This window comes from Falco peregrinus, chromosome 9, assembly GCF_023634155.1.
Source record: "Falco peregrinus isolate bFalPer1 chromosome 9, bFalPer1.pri, whole genome shotgun sequence".
Taxonomy (NCBI): domain Eukaryota; kingdom Metazoa; phylum Chordata; class Aves; order Falconiformes; family Falconidae; genus Falco; species Falco peregrinus.
In genome coordinates, this window is record NC_073729.1 from 29,369,248 (window position 1) to 29,388,249 (window position 19,002).

At 43.5% G+C, this 19,002-nt stretch overlaps 1 protein-coding gene across 2 annotated transcripts in view; it reads right to left on the reverse strand.

Annotated features, from left to right (window-relative positions):
• Nucleotides 1-437: 437 nt before the first annotated feature.
• Nucleotides 438-19,002, reverse strand: part of DOK5 (docking protein 5) — a 45,480-nt gene continuing 26,915 nt past the window's right edge. Inside the window, exons 3-8 of one of the 2 annotated variants that reach the window (XM_055814514.1) lie at nucleotides 13,328-13,442; nucleotides 13,108-13,227; nucleotides 12,189-12,378; nucleotides 10,715-10,850; nucleotides 3,939-4,059; nucleotides 438-1,098 (exon numbers count right to left, since the gene is read on the reverse strand). In XM_055814514.1, the coding sequence (XP_055670489.1) occupies nucleotides 1,031-1,098; nucleotides 3,939-4,059; nucleotides 10,715-10,850; nucleotides 12,189-12,378; nucleotides 13,108-13,227; nucleotides 13,328-13,442 (750 nt within the window). In that variant the 3' untranslated portion in view covers nucleotides 438-1,030. Of the gene's footprint in view, nucleotides 1,099-3,938; nucleotides 4,060-10,714; nucleotides 10,851-12,188; nucleotides 12,379-13,107; nucleotides 13,249-13,327; nucleotides 13,443-19,002 lie in introns of both variants that reach the window. The other variant, XM_055814513.1, reaches the window with a different exon arrangement.

The window sequence follows — 19,002 nt, forward strand, 5'->3', positions numbered from 1 at the left end:
AACTACACCTCACTAAGCGCAGTGCTTCACTTGCATTCAAGGTAACCATAGCTTTCTATCTGCAGCTTTCATACGCCTGACCATTTGGCATAGCACACAGTAGTCAACCATGCTACTTTTGAAAAGTCTGTTTACCGTTAAATTAACATGCTGGTGCCAATCTATGAAATCAGTGCCTAACAAGGATGCTGTCCCCAAACAGAAAATTCAGCTTTCTGCCACGAAATAGTTTGTGGCATTGTGAGATTCCTGTTGAATCTCTTCACTCTGCTTCACCAGGACACCCAAGGAGCGGTTGTGTGGCTCTAGACGTGGAGGGGGGATCCGAGCAAACCACTGTCCCCCACCATCCGTCCTCCCAGTGCCACAGTGGTTCCACAACAGCTCTGCTCACGATGCCAACAGCGACGACAAAAAGCACTGTACCACAAACGAAGTGGGCCTTCTTTTTTTTTATTTTAAACATTCACAGAGATGGAAATAAATACAGGAAATAGAAGATAGAGAGGGTGCTTTTAAGAGAAATCAATCAAGTCTTCACCAGGCTTCAAACAGGAAAAATTGTATCCAATGCTTAAAACTGGCCACCATTTCAAAAGCCAAGGATTAGGCTGAACAATAATGTAAATAACTAAAGATAAGCATTACAACGAACAAGGGTGACACAGCTGACATCAGTGAACACACAGCTGTAATAGACAAAATGGAACCACACTACAACAGGAAAGTCTCATATATTTACAACATACCTATTATACAAAAACATCTGGAAATATTTAGGGAGTGATTTCTTCTCTGTCCAGCTGTAAGATACAAAAGATACACTGGAGGGTTTGTTGGTTTTGTACCCCTCCCCGTTATCTACAGAATAGTTTCAGCTTTTGGCGAAGTTTTAAAAAAAAACTTTATATTGCAAGAATTTTTCATCCAACCTGAACTTTTCAGAGTTTCCATCCTTGCTTATCATCATCACTGTCATCCACTGGGGTAGTCTGTCAGAGGACGAGTTTGTAAAGTTCTTTACAGTCTTTTATCGATGGTCTGGCCTGTAGGTTGGAAAAGTGTCCGTGCGATGAAGCTTCACTGGGCTAGAAACATCTTTGCCAAGTCAGATACAAAAAAACAGAACAACACTCAGTAAGGCCCTTATTCAGCATTTTAGAAAGCACTATGTGAATTACAGATTACAGCCTTTTAATTAAACCTATCCTGGCTTAACCTGGTGCTCCATCTCAGAAACACCTCTGCTCAGTTTTTCTTCCCCAGTTCCTTAAGAACAGAAAGTTGTACAAAGCAAATTAGTATTTTTTTTAAGTTCTGACTTTGCATTTTAAATGCAAAAATGCACATTAGCTCACAATATTAGCATCAGTTCTTTCCAGTTAGAAAAGAGGACAAGAGCCAATTCAGAAATCATAAATTCTAACTCTGGTGGAAGAAAGTTCTTGCATACAAGCTTTCAGGCGCCTCTGCCATTGAGTGACATACATACAGAATTACACAACTCAGTATAACAATTATTTTGTCTTTCTTTTTCCAGTAGTAATTGAAGCATTTCAAGATTTTGGCAACCTGATCTAATTAGAAGCACTCAGAGTACCACTGAAGCAGCAGCACTGCCTGCTGAACGAGACAAGGACTTCAGTGTCTTTCCTAATTACAATGCTGGCTGCATGGCTTCCCTATTTCACAAAGACTTTTACCTCATTCTCATGACGACAACCTCCTAGGATCCTTTTTATCCACTATAACAAGCAAGCTATTTTTCTAAATATAAAACAAGTGGTTTGTACCCATACAGTCTATTTATCTTGTGTCAACTCAGTGCTGAATTATTGTTTTAATAAAGGACTCTACAGTAAGGCGCAGTAAGACCAATCCACCGATTGTGTCAGAGTGCTGCAAGCAGCCTTGTTCTCGTGTGCCACAGGCTGCCACCAGCAGGTCATCTTCCCATGCCCTAATTTATTGAACAAATTTGAACAGGCATGTAAGTACTGCTTTCATCATTCGTCCCTCCTCTGGAACACTGGCTGGCTTCAGCTGGGGCTTTCCGTGTGCCGCCTGCCCCCTCTAGTGTTGCCAAAAGGAAAAAGGGAAAAAAAGCAACTTTCACGATTTGCTGAAAATCAGAGAACCAGAACAAAACACGGCTATGTATGTCAGGGCTGCCGGTGCTTGCAATTTTTAATCACAACTTGTGATATTCCATGTTCGGGAGATGCTAAGCTCTACAATCTTCAGCTTTTTTAAACAAAGTAAAATAAATATCTATCGCTCACTATTCCTTGAGAAACTCCTTGCACCTGAGAGGAGGAAAAACAAAACCAAAAAAAAAGAACCTCTAAAAGTTTTCTAAATGAGGATGTTGAAAAGTATCTGTGTAGCGATTCCTGATAAATCTGGTAAATGGTATTGCCATGTTTAGCACCAGAAAGCCCTGCAACCTCCTGACATTTTCTCCTAAGCACAGGTTTACCTGTGGGGTTTTCTGGATGAGACACCAAGAGCAGGGCTGCCCCTTGGTGCCGCACACACCAGCCCTGACCTTCAGGGATGACAGGGAAACAACCCGCACCCTGATGGCCAAGCCGAGCTTCACTTTCTAATGCCCCTGTGGTGAAAGGTCCATCTGCATCATCCAAATGTTTAATCAAGCTAAGGCTTTATTCCATACGTTGTGAAAACAAAGCTATGACAGGTATTGGCTCCTTCCACTCAATACGCCAGGCTGGCACGCTTCTAGTAAGCATTTAGCCTGGTTTCTGCTGGCTTTTCTGGACAATGCCCTGATCCTGGCTTCACACCTCGGCAACATCAACTTCTGCCCAAACCCCAACTCAGCCCATCCACGTAGCTTACAGTGGAAGAGTGTGTTCTGAAATACAAACGGGGTGTTGGTTGTTTGGGGTTTGTTTGGTTTTTTTAAATTCTAAAAATACACCACTACAAGATGCTGACTGTGGACCAGCTCCTCAGAGGCACGCAGCACCTGCAGCGCCTGCTCCAGAGGTGCCCCTGGGGAAAGCAGCACCAACATCAGCAGTGCACGTTACCTGCTGCTTCTCATTCTCCCAGGAGGCTGAAGTTCAGTTTTGCAACATGCTCCGATGTACAGGGGCAGAGGTGGCCCCGTCAGCACTGCGGGGAGCCCCTGTTAGCCAGAGCCCCGCAGGGGAGCTGCGCTCGCCCCTCCAGCTCCCCACCCATGCGCCCAGTAACCACTAGATGTCCCTTGGTGACCACGCAGGGACAACTGGGTGCGGAGACCTCCCTGGGGAGCGATTCCTCCCTCTCTGCAGCCTGGGGAGGTTTTCAGGCATGATGGGATGGAGCTGCGCTGCTCCTTGGGTTGACAGCAAGGAGGGGCTTTGGAGAAGACATCTGCCCATCTTCGGGCCACGCTGCGATGCATGGTGGCAGCACTGCAGCTGTTCAAGCAACAGTTTTCTAGGACTACATATGATGGCCATTTCCTTTTACTTTCCCTAATTCAGCTGTTTTCGAGGATGCCATTGTCTTAGTTGAATGTCAGCAAGCACACAAAATGAGCAACAAAGGCTGCATTGTACGTAGTGTGAGGCAGCCATCCAAAGGAGAGGGGAGCGGCGTGGTCATAAGTCTGGCAAAAAATCAGGTGCTAATAAAAGAGTTTGGTAGCAGAAATGATTGGGCAAGCTTGGTAAATGGCTATCCTGTAAAAACTGTCAGAATATTTGTCATGTGAAGGATCGCACTCTAATGGGAAGTAAGAAGAGCACCTGCTGATGACAGCCCCTCTGCGAAGGTAGGACATACCCTTCTCTCCATCAACCAGACAGCAGTGACAATTGGCTGAGCCTGAACATCAGCCTTCAGCGAGATGGACAGACACTGAAATGATCCAACAACGTCATGACCTGATTTGTGCATTGGCTCTTTCCACCCCAGCCCCTTACCTTGCAGACCGTAGAGCTGGCCAGTGCTGTGCTGTCGTGTGATGTGCTGCCAGTAGGCACTACGGGGCAAGGGCACCATGGTGCTGAGGGACACCGCTCGCTCACTCATTTTCATCTGAATCTGCAAAGTGGTAAACTGACGTGAAGGAAACGGTCTGAGAATAGCATGACCACTGGCTGCAAGAACTTCCAACGAAACAGCCAGCACAGCCTCTCCCTCCCTCCGCCTGCCCACCCTACACGAGCAGCAATGACTAACTCAGGGGTTAGTCTCCATGGGCACACAGCACTCGGGTTAGGAGGCCACGCTGCTGTTGCACACCAACGCTCACCTTGGTGCTCCCCTGGTCCTGGGATAGCACTGCTTCCCCAGTGGGGAGTTTTAACTCAAGCAGCTGAAACAGAAACCGGGGATCAGCAGAAGGTAGGAGAGCGCCGGTATGCTCCCCCTTCAGCAGCAAAGCCATCAGAGGGTCTTCCCAGCTACGCAAGCGACTTCCCAAAGCTAAATACAGCCTCAGCCCATCAAGAACCTGACTGGAGATGTTTCACACAGATGAGGACAAGTTTTGAAACATTTCTATTCATCTCCTCTCTCCTACAGCTGAGGAGCATGCCCGCTGGATGGCACAGGAGCTCAACAGGAGGTAACTGCATCCTTGGGCTGGATTCCATGAAGGAAGAGCACATCCAGGCACAGGGGCTGCAGCGCATTGCTGGAAGCCCCGTCTCACACTTACCCCTCCACACAGCGCCTTCTGCTACAGTTTCTCACATAATCACAGCCCCTTGTTATTTATACTAAACACAAAAATACATGAGAACTGACTACTTCAACACATGGGTTTTTTTCCATTAGTTCAATAAGATGTATGTGCAAGCTGATAAAAATATTTGGATTCCTAAGCTTCACAATACCACTAGAATTCTCCTCTCAAAGCTCAGGAAAACATCAGCTCAAACATACCAAGGCTGCACTCGACTTTTCTAATTTATCAAGACAGCTATTTACAAAAGAGTAAGTTTTACATTTTAGTTTAACAAAACCTGAGGTGAAAGAATTTTTAACAAGAAGATAACATATTTTTGTGGGGAAAAGAAAACCACCGGCAAAGCAAGCACAGAAAAGAGGTGAGGGCTGGCTGTATCCAAAAAGACCCATTTCCAAGTTATTTAGAGGTGCCGGTGGACACTGTCTGTGGTGTGAAGGTAAAACCAAACCAAACCAAACCTGCTCTTAAAACACCCACCTCCACATCAGCTGGATGTGAATCACTGCACCATGCCAGGTTCCACCTACACCGTACAGTGTATTTGTTACGGCTCCTTCACTAAAAGCCCCGACACCCTTTGCAGTGTAACCAACACACACCTCAGCACGGTGGAAGCAAGCAACGATGAATCTTTTACTGGGAATAAAAATCAGCAGAACATTGCGAGGATGGCATTTCCCAGCTGTAGACACATTTTTTGGTGGTTTTGTTCACTGGTGAGTCGGACAGCAGGTAAGGTAGTTCAGCTGTCAGGAGGGGTGCAAAAAACCAGCAGGCTATCTTGGGAGAAAAAAACCCAAAGAGACACAGCTAGAGAAAGATTAGATAAAGACACAGAATAAAGGCCAGAAGGGCTGTGCCTGCTGAACTCAATCAGCATTGGAAAAAAAATGAAAAACCCACCGCTAGAGAGAAGAATTAGCATGTTATGTCCTGAATACACAGCATTTCATCAAAACACCTCGGACTGCGAGCAAAGGCAGCTTTAATGATGATCGATTTCATTCTCACAATTAACCTACTGTATCTCTGTGGCAACAGAAAGAGTAGGAGTAACTTGATAATGCCCTGGCTGTATGCCGCAGAAGCACCCAGCACCGTGTGCAGGTCGAAACCAGTCAGGATTGGGATGCTGGAACACACATGAGCAAAGGCAGTGAGCAGAATGCCAGCGGGACAGGCAACTCCACGTATAATTAATACAACAAATAACTCGTTAACTGGAGGGCACCTAATCTGTAGCCTCTCACCCTCTTCTGCCCAGGGGAGCAGGAGAATGCTGAAAGCTGGAAGGAGATCAGGATCCCCAGAGCAATTCAAACGCAGCTCCCAGCACACAGGGCAGGCAGGTGTTATGGTAAGTCACAGAGAAACCACAGGAGCAGCAACGGAGATGTGGGGTGCAGTGAGGGGCAACACAGAGCCACCGCACAGCTCCGGTGGCCACAAGAGACGTGCAGAGGAAGGGGATGGAGAAGCAGCACTCGCAGCCATCGGCAGCCAGTGCTGAGAGCAGCCAGGGAGCTGCTGCCACCCCAACAGGAGCTTACTAAGGCAGCTTCCCATCCTGGGTGACACACAGGGTGTGAGTGGTTCCCAAAAGTCCTGGGGGGACAGGGAAGAAGGATTTTGTTTATTGGATCCCAACTTAACAAATAAGCAAAACTGCATTTACAAAATTTTAAACTTTAAAAGTATTGCTAAAAAAAAACCAACAACCAAAAAAACCCCTGCAACCCCCGCAAAAAAAATCTAAAAGAAAACCCCTGCACACCAACATTCTCTCAAGTTAGCTGTGAACATGGCTCCAAAAGGGAAGAAAAGAAAGATGATTTAAGATTTGTTAGGTTTGGTTGGTTTCCTCAGGCTGGACAATCCAATTTGCAAAGATTTTGCAGAACAACTTGCACTAGGTAAACGTTCATCTTGAGATTCCCAATTGGAGAAGATTGTGCTCACTGTGGTTTTGAGGGGATTTTTTTTCCCCAGTGAAGCGAGTTCATCTAATCAACCAAAATCAATTAGAACAATAATTGCTTAAGAAACATTTGCTAAATTCATTACAGCAAAACTATAGAATGACAAACAGAAACAACTTCAGAAATTAAAGGGCACTAAAATATTGCGGCTGGTTTGGCTACTATCCATCTTACACTAATCCTCAATATTCTCCTCTTATTTCGAAACAGTGAGCACCATTTCCACTCCTAATTCTGAAGCTCTATGGACACAGCCAGAGCAAACAGCACACTCCAGCCCAGACAGCAGCACATCAGATGGATTAAGCGCACCGTGCACACCTGAGCTGCCAAGAGGGGAAGAAGAGTCAGGAAAAGCTGCCGGTAACCTGGCTGATAATATCTTGCCATGAAGCACTGAGCTTTAGCTGCCAAAACTGGGAAGTTCACCGTTACTACTTCTTAGTGAGATGTCAAGTTGTAATGTATTTTTTAAAGCAACCTGAACTGAGAGCAGACATAAATGACAGCAGTCAAGTCACAGCGCTGCTCCTGTCAGTTTTCATGGAAACCAAATACTCCTGAAAATATAACTTGAATAGGTATTTTTTTCCATTGTCTGGCAACGCAGAAGTGAAAGGAAAGACAGAGTCGGATGAGATGAGTTACCAAATGACCAGAATGGCTTCATGCATTGCTAAGCAAAGCCAGCTCTTTCTACCCCTTTAAAAGAGAAAAGGGAGAGATCTTTGAATTCACTGAAAAGGAAAACAAATGAAACCTGCTCGTGGAAGTGTCACAGACTCTGGTCAGCATATGCTTAGACCTCGACAGAAAGCAACAGCGCGCTAACAGCAAGTGTCAGGGTGAGGTGCCCAGCCGAGGAACCACTATCGCATCGATTTTCCACATGCATTTCAAGAGCCAGAGCCCGTTATAGTCATGAACTGAACCACCATACTGTAATATAAAGAGAGCGACTGCTAGGGAGGTGGCAGACACATTATAGCCCACGTTCTCAACAGTACTTGGCAGCTTTATTTTGCTCTACCAGCATGGGATATTCACATTTTTTTATTATTATTTTTTAATTTTTTTTTTTTTTGAACAATCACATCACTGATGCAGCACTGGTCAGGATTACAGGACCAAGCAGAAGACGTCTTTTCTCACCACCACACCTCCTACTTCCTTTTTTTTCATTTACCCTTTCTGTAAATAATAGCTCAAGCTTCACTAATACAAAAACTCACACCAGGTAAATAATTCTGGGAGACAGAAACAATACAGACAGCTGAGTGTGAAGTGCAACCATCTAAAATGAACTCCTTATTGAGGTGTTCAAAAGCAGAAGAAAAATATGGGGAAATCAATCAATCTGGACTAAGATGTACTTTACGAATAATTTGTAATCAGCAAAACAAGCCACCTAAGTTCTACACTGAAATAACAATCCTCTGCCTAAATTTCTAAAACAGACTATCCTTGAACCCCAGAGAAGTCACCAAGTCTTACTAAGTATTTATTTTGGAACCCCACAAGGTTTTTATGACAGACTTGGGAAACTTGTATTCAGGGACATGTGGAGTCATCTGGAACAGTTACATTCTGCTACTGAATTACAAGACTTTCAGCTCACCAGGAATATGTTCCTATGCCCCATCTAGCACTCTAGGGTCTGTAAAATTAGATTTAGGGGTTGTGGTTGGACACTGTTCATGAAAAAGCTTTCAGAGGTTGTGCAGCTGCTCTCTGTTGAAATGTATAGCAACTGTGCATCTGCTGAGTCTACTGGCACTTGTAAGAGGGAAATTTTACAGTAAAGCATCAGCCATCACCTAGTAAAGATGCTATTACATAAATTAAAACAAACAAACAAAAAAACCCACCAAAAAACGTAATTGCCTGTAAGCCTAGTCAATATTGTTATGGAACTTATGCCTGTTTTTTGAAGATGAAGTGCTGCTCTCAACAGGTTACTCAAATGCTTCTGATCCTGGTGGGCTACAAATGTTGGCTAGTTATGCTGACTTAGCCTAGGTTAATTTTAACCTCCTTAAATTAGTTACTGTTGAGTACTTGTATCATCTACCCATCTGTCTCAGCTTTGATAATTTTGGGTATTTTTGAACAAGAACTCCCTTCGTTAACTAGAACTAAAAGGTTCTTGGTTTAAAGCAAAAGTCAAAACCAGCAAAGACGGTGTTAAGATGATGCTCTACTGGGAAACGGAAAAATACCAGTGCTGCTGGCTGCGGAGTTCACCTGATACTTCTAATATTTTTGAAAGAAAGCAAGCAAAGCATCAAGCTCTTCCTAGTGAACCTGGAAGTGCTGGGAAAAGCAGGTGGTCTAAAGGGACACAGGGCACAGATCGTTACAAAGGGTCCAAGTCAGTACTTCATTCTCACAGACACAGCATTCTCCCAGGGGCTCTACAGAAGTGACCACATTGTTAGTGACACCAGCCAGAAGTTAGCAGGGGAGCATCAGCTGAATACTGGTATTCACGCTCTTTCATAGAGTGGAAAATGTATATCTATATGTAAAAACCCCTAACTGGTCTCTTTCCTGTTGCAAGTAAAGACACTGCATGACCTACATAGAAACAGATATTACTTTTCCTCACTTTCCCATCTCAGTTATCCCACCTACTCTACAAATGACACAATTACCCATTTGCCTGCGTGCTCTGCTGAAGCAATCGGTTATCCAGTCCACAAGACCAGTTGGGACACTTGAAAAGACTTTCCTGTTGCTCCTCCTCTCCTCATTTGCTCCTCCTCATTGGACTTTTATTAAGAGAAGTGACTTTCCTACCATGTATTTGGCTTCTATTCTGTCTCAAGTCCAAGACAGTGGAAGAACAAAAGACATACAAGTACGTAAGGCAATTTGTTCCTTTCTCCATTCCCTCAACATCCACTCTCATCTTTTCTTAGGTTTCCACAAATAGTAATGGCATCTTCTGTTTCATCCTAGCCGGGTCTTTCAGTTAATACTAGGATAACTCATCACTACAATTTATTCCTGAAACCAAGACATTAGTAAAATTACTGAAAGTCTGAGACACGGATGTGGGTAATGGCAGCACTTATGTTTACACCAAGAGAAAGGTGTGAGTCTTGTTGCAGATTACATGATCCAGTCACTACTGCCTGGAATAGAAATGTGGTTTATGGACAAGTTCTTCCACAGTTGTCCATTCTGAGCATTTTATACATTCCAGAGGGCCTGTTATCTTCAGGATACTAATTTTGCTGCCAGGGTGACCCTGTGAATCCTGGAGTGTAGAGAACAACTGTGATGTAGGATGAACAGAATATTCTTTTTTATTCTACAGGCTTCAGGAGAAAAAAAAAATAATTTTTTTCCCCAAGTTATTAAGATCCTGAAACAAATCAGGTGAAAGTGCCATAGAATTGCCTTCCTTCAACATACTTTTGCAGATCCCATACTATCTTTTCTGAAACTGTATGTTAGTTTTGCATCTTACACTTCTATATTTCCTGCCAGTCATATGTGTCATAAAACAAGTTTTAGATAGACAGAGCATTTGTTGAAAACAGACATCCGCTGAGAGATCAGACAAACATCTAGTCCTCCCCCATAGCTTAATCTGAACCATATGACTCTTTCCAAATCATCCTTGGAGTGCAAATATCAATTAGTAAATGGAAAACTGAGTATGAGCCACAATATTTTGCAAATAGATTGACGAGAGAAGCTTCCAAACAAACTCATAATGCTGATTAATCAAAGGAATGTAATGAGACTGTGCACTGACAGGAGCTTATCATCTCTGTATTAATTCACACTTACTGATCGCTTTGCAAACACAAAAATTAAGGACTATAAGTTTCCCTGTTCTTTTGATTCTTGAAAATCAATCCATTATATATATATAACCCTAAATAATATAATTGAGCAGAATTTAATAAAAGCAATAATCGGACTGCTTACTATTTGTGAATCAAAACTTAAAATCACATTCAAGAAACACATTGTTCATCAGTGCCTGGTGTGAAATAACAAGTAGCCGTACCATTGAATTCTTCACACTCTGCAACAAGCGCTCATGTTGTTCTGCTATGGCCAAAGCAGCCGAGTGAACCTTCTGATAGATCGCTTCCCCATCTCTGGTCTGAAAGATGAATAGTCCTTCTCCTGTGTCACACATCCTGCCAAAGCAACAACAGATGGGTTCCAAGTGTGAGATTTAAGCTTATGAACAAACAAAACTTTACCATGCTCCTCTAGAAATGCTACTGCACAAGCAGTAAGAAAACAAAGGTTGTTGAAATAGGGAACAAAGCTATCTAAAGATCTTTGCATATGCATCTTAGCAGCCCTGGTCCAATCTTACTCTTTTAGCCCATATTAGTATTGCTCTCACCAAACAGGGACTCAGCTAAGTACCGCTGATCTAACATAAGTGCTTAAGCTCTAGAGAGTTCAGGCACAAGACCCAGATTTTTAATATTCAGACTCTATCTAGAATCTGTGCCAGGTAGGATTAATTTGTCTTCTCCTTGCAGACTTAACGCTGCCTGTAATGAGTTTTGAAGAGTTTTGTCTTCCACTTGAAACAATCCTCGGCACCCCAATTGCATTGTCCTATCAGGGCTAATGCACGATCAGCTAAATAAAAATGTATCCTTGTCCTTCCCCAAGAGGACTAAGTTCTACAGTAATATGGAGATGGACATTTAAATGCCTCTTCCCTTTCCAGATAAGTTAACTGTATGATCAGTTTCTCTTTTACTATTTCAATTCTTTAATGTGCTTATCTAAAATAATGCATCCGTGTCCCCTAGAAAGGATTTGATAGCTCAGTTCAATAACGAGCGCTCCAACTTCAGCCAGCCAAAGGCTTCAGCTGATTAAGACTGAGCTGCAGAAAGCAATACAGAATGCCACCTCTAAACCAAGGAATTGCATTCAAATTTCTTAAAAATCCGTTTGTCAAAAATGATGGGAAACAGGAACATAACATAATCGATGGAAAACAGGAGTTCCTTCTCCATTACTTTAGGTTGCTTTTGGGAAACAACTTGGCACTCCCCGCTGCCAACTTCAAACTCCTCCTTGTACAGAACCCGTAACTCTGTGCCCAGAGGCCCACGCTGTACAAATTCTGGAATGATGCTTACCCCTTCCTCCCAGATCTGTCCATCCAAATCTTTTGCTTATATATAGTTTTATTTAAGAACAACCCTATACAGTAATACACAACGCTGTCAGCCTCCGCCCGGCAAGCCTCTGGGATCCCTCCGCTCTCCCGCCCCGTACCTCAGGCACTTTCATTCGGCATCTGCTCCCATTCAAGCTGCAACCTGAGATTAACAGGGGTTTTATTCGGTTTTAGGTTTGTTTCCGTATTTTTGGAAGATTATTCTTATAGACTAGCCTCTGCCTGAAGAGAAGCTCTCATGACCTTCAACAACCTTCCAAAGCGGTCCAGTGCACCGCTCAGCACCACCGAGGCAAGCAACGCAATATAGCGAACGCACACCTACCTCCCTGCTTCAAAGGTGAACCAAGATGGGTCCCGCCCATAGCGTCGGAGGGCACTTAATGGCCAAGAGATGAGTTTTACTCTGGGATTCTGGATGTCCCAAAGACAGATATTCTCAAATGTTATCTGCAAGGTACATTCCCCATGCACATCTAAGTTAGGGGATGGCATCAAATACACATTGAATCTCTCTGGGAGAAAAACAAAAGGTTAGTCTAAAATCCCTGCCCATGAAATGCACAAGTCATTAAAGGAATTTCCTATTTTCCAGCTCTAATACAAGATCTTATTTCTACTTAGCACAATTAATTCAAAAACAAAGACTCAATTCCTTCCAGTAACTCAATATTGGGGCAGTCAGAATGCTGCACTCAAAGGGCGTCAAACATTCATGCGTGCATTCAGCCAATGAAAAGAACTGCACCATCATAATCCTGCTATTTGCAAACACATAATAAAATTGTGTGCATGAATAAATACACTGCAGTTGCATTTGTGCATGTAGTTAATTTGCATAGGAAAGTGAAGTAGCCACAGGGTCAGGTTTTGCATGCAATTACTATTATTATTTGCTTTACAGTGCTGCCAAAGAGCCTCAGTCACAGACTGAAACTGTTTTACAGACATCAGACAAGAAAAGACAGTCCCCATCTCCAAAAGCAACTAACTTGTCTGAGAAAGAGAAGGGCTACTCCAAAATAATTCTAGCTACCTTACTTGTTATTTCTGGTAGCAATTAAAAAAAAAAAAAAGCAAAAAAAACCCCTCCAAACAAACAAAAACAACCCCCAGAAAACAGGAAGGAGGGCTTGGAAAAAAAAAATCTTACTCCAATTTATTTCTGGTGTTCATATGCACAGTCCAAAAGGCTTTAAAATAATGCAGTTAAAGATTTAAACGGTCAACCTTTATGTACCTACCACTCTGCTCTCTCTCTACTCCAGATGCCAACAAGTCAGGCTCTCCAAGGCTAATGTCATTAATTCGTGTTCCAAGACATTCCATCTGCAGCACCTTGCACCACTCATCTGCCTCAAGTTCTGTATAAATGCCCAGAAAATCTGTGTGTAGGTATAATACATTTATAATTTCACAATTAATGCTCTTATGTTTTTTAATGTGCGTTGCCATTTTACCCACCTGACTCACAAGCAAAGGTTTTCGACGTGTCATCATTAAAATAAATCCCAACAGCATGCTTCTTTGTGCTTTTTGGCATTCGTAATATATTCTTCACATTATTGAGCTCTGTGACCTGAAAATGCACAATTTGAAGTTTTAATTAGGAGCTTGGAAATATATATATATATCCATTATTGACTGGAGAAGGAGAGAAAATAATTATATCATGTTGCAAAGGACAGAGAAAAGGAGAAACAGCATGAAAGTGCCTATGGTTGTTCTTGAAGAAACACAGCCTTGACACGGATCACCTTAGAGAATCGACTTGAAGACCCTGGATGATGAAGGCACCGTATCCTCCAGTTCTCTCCTGTCTGCATGTGAGCTTCAGTGCAACACCATCTGAACAGCATTTTAGCCAAGAGGCAGGTAGAAACAAAGCTCACTCCTGTCTGAGAAATATTTACATGGAGGGCATGAGAAAGACCAACCTGATGTGGCAGAAGCAGAGAGGTGAAGATAAAAATCTAAAGGATTCACCCATTTGGAGGACCAAGTCCAGCTCCAATACAGCTTTCATCGTGGAGGACCAAAACTGTAAGAATGGTGAATAGCTGCTCTCTAAATTATTTTTTGATGGGAAGTTGAGGATTTGTTAGAATGGTCCACTTAAAAAATAAAAATAATTTTTAAAAAATCACAGTTTTAGTTATTAGAAAGCTTTTTAGCTTTAAAGATTTACAGACTTGTAAACACAGATTTCCATTGCTTGGTTGCCAAAAACTGATTGGAAAAATAACTTTGACACCAAAAAAATAAACATGTATCTGTTATAAACCTTGTATACAGCTTTAATAAATACATACCACAGTTGCTTCATATATTTAACATCCACTTTTCACCCTCACAACTGTAAGTAACACTCCTAAATTTGACTGAGAAGGAATTCTTCATTATTTAATTTCCTTGGATTATAAAGGCTAACACCCAGAGAATCAGGAAGTCATATTTAAATATTCATTATCAGAAAACATTTCACTGATCCTTTCACATGGTAGGGGTTGAAGAAAGAGAGAAAGAGGGGAAACTTAACAGAAATGTTCCCACAGCTGTACAGCCTAACAGCTTTGCTGCTGTGGTCTCACTAGTTCTGTGGAATAGTCCCATATCAAACTGTGTCAGCTCTAAAAGAAATGCAGAGATTGTCTTATCTATGAGACTCAGAAGTATAAAGTTATCAGTGTTGTAGAATACAGCAACAGAAACTGCTCCTCTAGAGCATCTTGGGTTCACCGGTGCACCCACTGCATCTCTCTGGTCCTTCATCCTAGGTCAATTGCTTCTTTGAGTCAATTTATTGCCGATTCCCTTCCAGCGGGAGAGAGCAGCCAGCCAAAACCACGTTTTCCAGCAAACCCCCTGAACAGGTAATCTTACTGTCAATGGAAGGAAGAAAGAGCAGCTGGCGGGCAATGTCTCCCCAAGATAAAAATAAAGAATAGACCCAATGTCCAGAAACTCATTCTGTAGCCAGCAGCAGAAGGAAATAACGGAAGGAACATCCCATGGGGAACACATCAAACCTTCTGCACAACTGCCAAATTTAGAACTCCGGTTTTTATAGCCTCCAGGTTCAAGATTTTGAGAAGTGTCAAAACTGAGACTTCCTAATTGTGCTTAATTTTGCATGAGCATTTTTTACACTTCCAGGAAATCCTGAGATGGAAGCACATCCCCCAGTCCTAACAAGACGCCAACAAGCGCATTGTGAAATATGACAAATCTGTCATAACCTATTCCCATTGTGCTCAGCACATGACAGGTCAAGCACAAATTGTCAGCTGCCAAGTTCAACTCTCCTGTATTTTTCTCATATGCCAAGAAAGGATTCGAACGCAAGAGGAAAGAAAGAGCCAGACTTTCTCATTCAGGACAGCAGCTACCTTGGCATTTATACCGAGCTCATTTACATTTTCTGCAAATGAACATGCTAATGAAGTTTTGTACCTAGGAGTACAAAAGTTAGGAGAAGCGGAATGTAGCCATACATTTTGGTAATATCATTTAGCTATCTAGGAGCTGTCCTAATGGACAGCTCATTTCTTAAAATCAGGCATGTCACACTCCTACTGCTGGATATCCCAGTGATTGTCTCTAGCATGATGAATCCTGAGGATGCTGTGACAGGGCTCCATGAGATTATGAAAGGTTTATACTCGTCAGGGAATGTTAAGCTGCCTCCCCACGCTCACTCAGGAGCCAAAAGCACTTTTCAGTCATTAGGAGACTCAGAAGTACCAAGCAGTCAGCTGCTGCCCGTGACCCCACCAGCCCCTGGTGATGGGTAGCACGTGCTGCCTCAGCCCCGGGCAGGGAGACACGCTGCAGCCCAGCGAGGGAGCCGAGGGACACTTGGCCATGCAGGATGTTGCTAGCTACTGCACAGGGCTGGGACAGAAATACCAGCCAGCCAACCCAGACAGCATCACTAATGTCCCTGTGTGCAGACTGAGTCACACGCCTCCAGGCCAGATGGGAGCAGGTGTTTGTAACACTGCTGGGAACATGCAAAGGCCAAGATTAAAACTTTTGCTTTGTCTGCCTACGCTAAAGGAGAGACATTTCTGACCACCGTTTCTTTTACTATGACTCCAGCCCTTTACATCTTACCTTCACCACTCCCAGCATCCCTACGACAACACTTTACCCCCCAGACTGTTATGTTTTATTCTCATTAGGGCTGCAAGCTGCAGCTACTTCCCAGTCTCCCTACATGAGCTCCTGCAGCCTCTGCATCCCCGGCACAGAGTATCCATCACCCATTTCCTCTCATTTCTGTACCACTAGAGACATCCCACACTTTCCAGTCTCAGCACTCCAATCCCCAGCTCACCCCTACCCACCCAAAGGCTCCCAGCCTCACGCACTGTTGCTTGTGCACAACATCCACGTGGCAGCTCTAGCACCGCGTCATCTCTGAACCCAGCCACAGGGACTGGGATTTGCTCTGGCCAGTATCTCAGATACCTGCAGTCTCCATCCACTCTAGGGTTTCACATCAGAAGCAGCTGGCCATTCCAACAAGATCTGCACAGCACACAGAGTAGGACAGAAGCCATGGACATGCCTTGCAACCACAAATTTTCTTTCTTTAGATCTTTCAGTCAAGACAAGTTTCACCAAAACTTACACAGCCACTCCTCCTCCACCCTATGGCCCAGCACAGCAAGCTCCCGTCTCCTCCCCCAGGTGAGGACAGCCACCTTTGCTACAGTCACTTCAGCCGACCATTCAGTTGGGCAAAACTCAAGTTGTCCAGAAGTACAGTGGCTGGGTGACTTGACCTCATGACAGCATAACTTGCAACTCCTACACTCCCCTTTAGAAACAATTGTACTAAATACAAAACAGCATGAATATAATGGCATCAATGTTTTGGAGCTGAGAATAGCAATAATTCTTTCCTTCTTACCATAACTTCCTCTCAAAAGCCAGTTAGTTACCACAGTAAAGTACTTCTTTGTAATCTCAAATGCAGAGTAATATATTCCAACAGAGTCTTTACAAGAATCAGCTCATGCTTGAAATCCCAAATTTCATTTTTCTGAACAGAAATATTTGTTTTCATTTGAATACGCTTTCTCCCGCATTTGCTTTTTATTACTGTACTCCCTCTAAGCACACCATGTTACGAAGAAGACAATGCAGATTACCTAAGACAATATTTATCTCTTATCTATTGCCTTCGCAGTATTCACAGTGGTCTGTTTTGCTTTTCTGGGGTATCAACCAGCAGTTAATTCATCTTTCTAAGTGAAAACTCTCCCTAAGTCAAGAGAAGATGGAGAGCACGTGCATGTGCTGCTGACCTGGCTGTTAGTGGAAGGGCAACTCAGACCGATGGGCTTTTCCCTGGGTCTGCAGGGTGGGAGTACAGGTAAGGGAGGACAGAAGAAGGGCCACAGAGATGGGGTGAACAAGAATAACTTAATTATATGAGGACTACTTTTTTAATGTGTTTATAGAGCTTTATCCTAAGTCCCTTCCTCATCACTTCTCCCCACCTCGGAGTGCTACATGCTGGGAGAAGGGAGGGGGGCAGGGAACCAGCGTGAGTCCGCACGCTGCAGCAGCATGCAGTAAATCAGGTGCTTCCAGGAGTCACCTAATGCCCTGTGTGAACGCAGACTGACTGCCATGTACCAAAAACACGCTCCGAGAGCCCTGGCTTACAGCCTGGTCAAATAAAATTGCAGGCAATTTCACCCCTTGGATGACATCTTGAAGAAATACTGAAATCAATACTATTGTGTCACTAATTTCACTGATAATCACGTCCTTTGCAACTCATGTTTTAGCTCTGAACTGGGGAGAAAAATAAAAAGAGTATTTCTATTTGGAGAAATGCTAGCTACAACATTGGCAATTCCTGGGTTATTTGCGCTGCATTGACTGCTTGAGAGCTCTTGTACAATGGCATTTCGCAGAGCACAGTCTGCAAGTCTTCACATGCATCTGAAGATCTGATGGTATTTGCTTCTGTCGAGCTGCACAAGCTGACACCAAAGCATCTCCCTTTGAAGCATGACAGAGAGGTAGCCCCCAGTTCTGACCTCCAACCCACGTCCAACTGTCTCCAGTAACAGGCACATACTCCAGCCTCTTCCGAGATAGTTTGGAACTAAGGTTTTCTTCAGTACCAGACCTCACAGGCACAGGGAGAGTAACAGATGGACAAAATCTGGCACTCCGGGACTCTTCCTGAAGTCAGTGGCACAAGTGATAGCATGCAGAACTGCTCGGATTCAGTCTTTCAGCTCATGAATGCCTTCTGTCCTGGACACAACCTTGAGGTGCCTGATTTTTGCGTCTGGCAAAAATATATTCAACAAGCAGCTGCCCTCCCCAGGGTTGAACTGCCCAAGTTGCCTTCACCTCTCAGAGGTTCAATGGCACTCCAGAGCCGTAACTGCCCCTTCTGAAAGATCCAGCTTTCACCAAGAAGCTGTTCCTGCTGCCAAAGCTCAACAGTGCACATGCATTCCTGAGGGAGAAGTTGTCTAAAGATCATTTATATCTGACCTGCTGTGTCACCCGGCGCGGTGCTTCAAAACGCCATCGTTATCCCAGGTGCCTAAATAGCCACCTCATTGCTCACCCTTGTGCAACAGATGGTTCAGATCGTCTGGCACATATGCACCGAATTCACACTGAAGTGGCAGGCTGCTAACATCCCCTGCACCGCGCTTTTGGAAAGGAGACAGGAGCAGACACCAAACACCTGCAAATATTTGAGGCTGAAGTTTTCCTTGTTTGCACTTCTAAAATAACTCTTCTCCTGCCAGTCTCCTGCAAAACAGTGTTCCCATGGTTAGTTGAATTCATGTCCATTTTATTTATCCAAGACTAATAAATAATGTAGAATTATAAATTTAACTCCAAAATTAAGTTTATAAACTGTGGGTAAACCACAAATATCAGACCTAAGACAGTATGAACAGAGAAATCACAAGAAGAATGATATTTTGTTAGGGGTTAAAGACCTCCCTTTGCATTCTTCTTCCCTCCCCTTTACTTTCAAGCCTCCTTTGTGTTAAGATGACAAGTCATATAACTGAAATACATTTCCTTCGATTAAAAACTAAAATTCTTGCAGAGGTGTGTGGTAGGAGAGTTCTGACCCAGGAACAGGG